Source organism: Poromitra crassiceps, assembly GCF_964638095.1.
Source record: "Poromitra crassiceps genome assembly, chromosome: 2".
NCBI classification, from domain to species: domain Eukaryota; kingdom Metazoa; phylum Chordata; class Actinopteri; order Beryciformes; family Melamphaidae; genus Poromitra; species Poromitra crassiceps.
The window spans coordinates 102,222,070-102,229,569 of NC_139624.1; the positions used below are offsets into that span (position 1 = coordinate 102,222,070).

The window sequence follows — 7,500 nt, forward strand, 5'->3', positions numbered from 1 at the left end:
GCTTAGAGACTGAAGTCTGGGTAGTGGATGTTGGCTTATTTTGTGGCTTGCCCTGCATAATTTAATGTCTCGTCCTGTCCGTTTCTTTGTCTTGTCCTGTATAATATGTCTATTAGGTGGCATCATTATTTATATGATAATAAAAAAAGCCTCATGCTTGGTGTTTGGAGACATCCCAGTGTAGAGTTCATTAGCGATGTGCATCTCCATCACTGAGGCTGATGCGATACGCATCTCGATGCATTGCTAACGATCCCATACATTAAAGATACATACGCTATGAAGCAACTACCGATACGATATACCATTCATCCCTATTGTGGTGCAGTGCAATTCTACATGATTTGATTCAATACAGTGCTATACAATTCAATATGCTACAGAGAGTTTCATGTTATTTCTTATGCAGCAAATCAGAAGTTAAGAAAAAAAGTGCACTTCTGTACTTTATTTGTTCTCTATACTCAGTAAGCATGTCATTGATGCTGTTTCTTTAAAGGCATAGGGCCTTTATAGGCATAGGGCCTACTAAAATAAATACGACTTTACCAATGGAGTAGTACGATGCATCGCAACTTCATCCCAAATTGTATTCGATGCGCACTTTTTTAACCAGTGTGGAGTTCATGTAATAGTGTGGTGGGAAACAGTGGTTGATGTTTAGCTATTATTATTGATTAATTTGATCCGTTTCTCCCTGACCTTCCTAACCCTGTGGTTATGAGTATGTCTGTGTAGGTGTGTGTACGTGATCAGACAGTGTTTATTGGATTTCACTGAAACCTGGGAGAATGAAGCATTTCACCATTGTATTTTGACATTTTCAAAATGACATTAGATTGTTCATTTGTGTGTTCATCCATGCGTTACACATCTCAGACATCACTGATCATTTTGACAACACCATGCATCTTACCACCGCGCTCCAGGATTTTCACAATGACACTAATTGGCCCAAGGTCTACGACGACAGGTCAAAACACAGTGGCCATTTTGTTTCTGTTGGCTTGACTTGTAACATAAAAGCACAGTGAATGTACTTGTGTTTGAAATATGTTATACAAATGAAGTTTGACTCATCCCCGCCTCTCTCTCTCTCAATTCAATTCAATTCAATTCAATGAGCTTTATTGACAAAGCATCAATACTGTACAAACATAATGAGATCAAGTAAAATAAAATGAAACAAACTGCATAATACAAATATACATTCATCACATTAACAGTAACAATAATGGCTGAGTTTCCCAACAAATAAGCTTCTTAAGAGTTAAGAAGCTTCTTAAGGAGTTAAGAAGCTTCTTAAGGAGTTAAGAAGCTTCTTAAGGAGTTAAGAAGGCTCCAAAGAAGTGTTTCCCAAACGCCTTCTTAACAGTCGAGAAAAAAATAAATAAATAGAAGGCTCTTAAGAAGCATCTTAACTGGAGCGGCTCACTTGATGGCACTCTGAGCCCACCAGTGGGCCACGACTCAATGGTTGAGAAACACTGTTAACACCTAATCATGGTCATGTTAAACTTTATTAAACATTATTTATTTCAGACATGGACTGCAGTTCAAATTGCTTTATATACACAGCATACAACAAAACAGAGAAACACTACAGAATTTAAGCGACCTTGGGTTCTGTGAAAGGTGCTATATAAATCCACAACATTATAAAAGGAATCCATTCTGATTAGAGGAATATAGCCTACGGTAAAACATTTAAAACACAAGTAACCATACATACAGGGGAGATTTTCAAGTGTTCCCTAATTTTAAACACTAAAGGGTACATGAAAGAAAGGAAAAAGGGAAAAACACAAGAGGAACAGTGGACACAAGTATCTCCTTTTGCATGACGCGGCTGGATCTGCCAGTGTTTTGTCATTAAGAAGGTGTTAAGAAGGCTCCAGACCCTTCTTACAAAACCTTCTTAACGAAAGATCATCTTAGCACTAAGAAGCTTTTGGGAAACGCAGCCTTCTTAACGGAGGATAATTGGAAGATAATTTTAGGCTAAGAAGCAATCGGGAAACGCGTTGGCTTCGTTGGCTTCTTACGGGAGCCTTAAGAAGGGTCAAAGAAGCTTCTTGGCGCTAAGAAGCTTTTGGGAAACGCATGCCTTCGTAAAGAACCAATTGGGAAACGCGTTTGCTTCTTAAGGGGGCCTTAAGAAGGGTTGAATTAGCTTCTTAGCGCAAAGAAGCTTTTGGGAAACCCAGCCAATATGAGCCATATTTTGTTGATACTGACATTTTGAAAGGTCCATATTCTTTCAGAGATGTTTGAAAGGTTTGTGTTCCTGATGTGCTCATACTTGGTACAGGAGAGAAGGAAATGTTCTTCACTCACTATTTCTCCTGAGTGCACACCCAAGCTACTGGTCACTGAGTTTGTACATCGCCAGCAGCTTCCTCTGTCTGGGCTGTTTGATTCTGATCAGATCTCTCTCTCTCCCCCCCCCCCCCCCCCCCCCTTGCAGGTAACTATCAGCTCTCTCCAACTGTGAACATGCCCCAGGATGACATTGTGATGATCGAAGATGATAGGCCGCCACTACTTCCTGCCCACCTCTCCGACCAATCGTCCTCCAGTTCCCACGACGACATGGGCTTTGTGGGGGAGAATCCGGTGCAGTGGGTCCATGAGCTTCCCAGTCAGAACGAATGGTGAGAAACGGCCTGTCCTTACCCTGTAGTGGAGTCTGTTGAAATAGTCATGAGCTTGATGGACCTCAGAGAGGTCAGGTCCTCTGTAGAAAAACAGGGTGGTTTGTGTATTGTTGCTCGAATGTGCATGATCTTTACATTTGGATAGTTTGTAGGTGTGTGATTGTATGTGAGGGTTCCCACGAGGGCTGGGTAATAAGGAAAAAATCTAATATCACATTATTTTGACCAAATACCTCAATATCGATATTGCAACAATATTGTAAGGATGGATGACTGTTGGTGCTTCGACCTTCACCAGGTGAAAGTCTAAGGACCAAAACGTTGTTATAATAAAGTTTATTGCAAGTAAATGACAGTATGCGGGAATCCTCTTTTCTCTAGCATTTAAAACCAGGAAAGACGACACGCCTATTAGGAAATCCAAAACATAAGACGATCTCTATTCTCTTATCACTTTATTGATATAATATTGATATATTGCCCAGCCCTAGTTCCCAGTGGTCATGGAATTCCTGGAATATGATGGAATTTTGAGGGGTATTTCCAAGGCGGTGAAAGTCAGGGGATTTGATAAATCCCCCTAGAAAGTCACACATTTATTGCATCATGTGATGGTTTCATGGACGTTCTCTGACTTAGTCATGGAAAAATCATGGAATTTTACACCAGGGCCACAATGATAACCCTGGTATGTGTGTACATGCATGTATTTGTGTAACACCATGTGATTGTGTGTGTGTGTGTGTGTGAGTGTGTATGTGTGCAGATGGCAAGACACCATGTTCTATGTGCACTGTGTGTGTGTGTGTGTGTGTGTGTGTGTGTGTGTGTGTGTGTGTGTGTGTGTGTGTGTGTGTGTGTGTGTGTGTGTGAGAGAGAGAGAGTGTGTATGTGTGCAGATGTGATTGTGTGTGTGTATGTGTATGTGTGCGGATGGCAAGACACCATGTTGTTCTGTGTGCATATGTGCGCAGTGTGTGTATGTGTGTGTGTGTGCGTGTGCGTGCGTGTGTGTGCGCGTGCGTGCCCGTGTGTGTGTCTGTGTGTGTATGTATGTGTTAGTGTGTGTGTTAGTGTGTGTGTGTGTGTGTGTGTATGTGTGAGTGTGTATGTGTGCAGATGGCAAGACACCATGTTGTTCTGTGTGCACATGTGCGCTGTGTGTGTGTGTGTGCACATGTGTGTGTGTGTGTACACGTGTGCGTGTGTGTGTGTCTGTGTGTGCGTGCATGTTTGTGGGGGACTGACTGTGTGTATTTAATAATGGATGATCCAGCAGCAGTATGTCAGACTGTGGGTAAAAAGCTCTCTGGGGCTCAGGCCCTCCACTCTACCCCCACCTCTCCACCCCCCTATGGGATTTGAACACCCCACAGTCCAGGCTGCTCATCCTCCTTGCCCCCCATCCCCCCCCCCCCCCTCCCCCCCCCCCCACAGTCCGGGCTGCTCATCCTCCTTGCCCCCCCCCCCACACACACACACACACACAGTCCAGGCTGCTCCTCCTCCTTGCCAGAGGACTGAGTCTCTTTAGGGAGCCCAGCAGTGAAGCAGAAGAACCTCAATAGACCAGCGGGAGATTTCAGCACTGCGGGAAAAACTCTTTCATTTTGAACACATTTATTTATTTCCTTCTTTTTCCTTTCTTTTTTCAGACAGAAAGTGGTTTGCACTTTACATACTTCTAAAGAGTTGGTTATGCGTGCTGCATGATTACAGTGTTTAGGTACAGGAAACGCATGGACAAATCGTCCAATCACAACCTCATTCTTGTTTGAATGACAAAGTCAATGATGGTGGTTTTGTTTGGCTAAAAGCAGGTTGTCTCTATCACTCGCATTGATTTTCTATTTATAACCTCAGATTCCTTTTTTAGGTAAAGATTTTTTTCTCTCTCTCTTATGATTGGCTGGCTGAGGTCACATGGAACATGACATGGTGCAGAAATGCAGCACAATAACAGACTTGAAGACTTGGCGGAAGGTTGGCTGCCATGAATGGAGATGCCTGGTTGATTTTTTTTTTTTTTTTTTGTATTTTTCTTTCTTTCTCCCTGGAGACTCTCTCTCTCTCCCGCCTCTCTCTCTCTCTCTCTCTCTCTCTCTCCCGCCCCTCTCTCTCTCTCTCCCTCGTTTATTATGAATGAGTAGATTTGCTCGGCATGCCTGTTCGTCATGTGATGTCAGAGGTTTGTCATAGTGGATTAGGTCCACAGCATATGCTGTCGCAGCACTCAAAACCCCTCGCATGCTTCCCATACACACACACATATGCGCACACACACACACATACACACACACATATGCACATACACACACACATATGCACATACACACACACACTTGCGCATACGCGTGTGCACAGAGCAGAAGTGCGCTCTATACCAGTGCCTAGGGTTATTGTGAATTATTCATGTCTCCGAAGTCCTACACTTACATTTACACACACACACACACACACACACACACACACACACACACACACACACACACACACACACACACACACACACACACACACACACACACACACACACACACACACACACACGTCAGGCACACATTCTCTCTCACTCAAATGCTCACAGCTGCTCAAATGCACCAAACGTGTATCCTCATTTTGACTGATATACTGTTTCTCAATTTCCTTCAAGTACCACCACTGCATGTGTACACACACACGCATGCACGCACGCACACACACACACACACACACACACACACACACACACACACACACACACGCATGCACGCACGCATGCACACACACACACACACACACACACACACACACACACACACACACACACACACACACACACACACACACACACACACACACACAGAGCATTAACAGGCATGCTGAGACATTAGGGGATGTGGGTCAGCACAGCCTCCAGTGTATTGGAACTGTTACTTTTTAATTAAGCACTTGCAGCAGTGCAGGGCCTGTACTTATTGAATATGTATTGTGCAGCGCTGTGGAAGTCTCACCTTGCGCGCGCGCGCGCGCGCGTGTGTGTGTGTGTGTGTGTGTGTGTGCGTGCGTGCGTGTGCGCGCGTGCGTGCGTGTGTGTGTGTGTGTGTGTGTGCGCGTGCGTGTGTGTGTGCGTGCCTGCGTGGCGCTGTGGAAGTCTCACCTCTGGCCTGCAGTATTATGCATGCCTCCCTCCTGATGGGAGGCGGCTAGCTGCACCCCTGCTGTGTAGCACAACACAACGGCACCCAGTGGCAAGGCCATCATTGTGATTCAGCTTCTCCTCTCTCTCTCTTCCTGCTCGCTCTCTCTCACGTCCTCTGTTTACCCCGTGCAATTTTACAAACTCACATTTTCTCCTCTCCTCTCCTCCTACATGTGTTGTTTCTTTCTTTGATTCTAGTGTGTTGCTTTACGCACGAACGTGGGCTGGCGAGGCCGGTTTTCTTGTAAGATTGTAATCCAGGTTCACTTGTCTCCAGTGATGAAGCCTGGTCAGGCAACAACCACCATAAAGTCCCAACGATTGTCACACACCTGAGTGTGCGAAATTTGTTCTCCGCATTTGACCCATCCCCTGGAGGAGCGGTGAGCGGCAGCAGCGCCGCGCTCGGGAATCATATGGTGATCTAACCCCCCAATTCCAACCCTTTGATGCTGAGTGCCAAGCAGGGAGGCAAATGGGTCCCACTTTTATAGTCTTTGGTATGACTCGGCCGGGGATCAAACTCACGACCTCCCAGTCTCAGGGCGGACACTCAAACCACAAGGCCACTGAGCTGTAAACACAAATCAATTATATTTTAAAAGTATTGTTTCTCTCTCTCAAAAGACCCTATTTACTGTACGGTACTATGATTTATACTGTGACTTTGAATCAGAAAGATTTATGTCAGTCTAAAGTAGTGGGAAACTTGATACTCAATATTATATACAAATAGACAAATTTCACCGGCCACCGTCGGCATGAGTGTGTGTTCGTGGCCGCATGCATGTGTTGGGTGTGTTCGTGTGACAATAAAAGACGGGCTTGTCTGTCTGCTGTGTGTATGTGTATAATAATTAGGGATGGGAATTGATAAGATTTTAGCGATTCCGATTCCATTTTCGATTCTGCTTATCGATCCGATTCCTTATCGATTCTCTTATCGATTCTCATTGGGCAAGGGGAAAAAAAAGAGTACAAACGGGTTTGTTAACATTAATTTTCTTTTATATTTCTATCATTATAATTATGTATTATTATTCAGCTCTGAGATCAGATTGCTCTTTTCAATCCCATACCAAGCAGGGATCAGTGTGTCTGTTAAACTGGCTCTGTTTGGGGGTTTGTATTTTGGGTTGAGCATCTTTGTCATCTCCCTATAGAAAATATATAGTGGGAATGAATGAAACAGAACTAGTGGTTAGAATGACAACATGCAACTTTGACATTTTACTTTAGCTGGCATGTCAGACAAACTTAGTCACTGCTCGGTGACATTCGTTTACCCTCGCCTCGGTCATTTTACTCTTCCCTGCCTGGGTGAATGGAGGGGCTAGAGCTGCACAAGAAGTACTCGCTGCAGCCTCTGACCCAGAGCGACTACCAGCCTCTGAACCAGTCTGACTCTGAACGTCATCATCCTCTAAATTAAATGGATGGAAATGGAGTATTGGTGAAATCTGGTTTACGCAATGAAACAAATGGCACAAACACTAAACAGACAATAGACAGGGTCTGGAGGAGCACTGACGCGCTGCTGTTAGCCGCGCTGCTGTTAGCCGCGCTGCTGTTAGCCACATTATCACTCCGTAGCACATCAGAAACGTGACATTCCTCCAAAATTATTGCATGCTGTGTGGACAAATGTTTCTGCATATTGCT

At 44.4% G+C, this 7,500-nt stretch overlaps 1 protein-coding gene across 4 annotated transcripts in view; it reads left to right on the forward strand.

Moving 5' to 3' along the window:
* The window catches only part of LOC310772487 (partitioning defective 3 homolog), a 660,426-nt gene that overhangs the window by 427,762 nt on the left and 225,164 nt on the right, over positions 1–7,500 (forward strand). For all 4 annotated transcript variants that reach the window (XM_083632305.1, XM_083632307.1, XM_083632306.1 and 1 more), the window contains exon 16: positions 2,468–2,654. In XM_083632305.1, the coding sequence (XP_083488431.1) occupies positions 2,468–2,654 (187 nt within the window). The remainder of the gene's footprint in view (positions 1–2,467; positions 2,655–7,500) is intronic.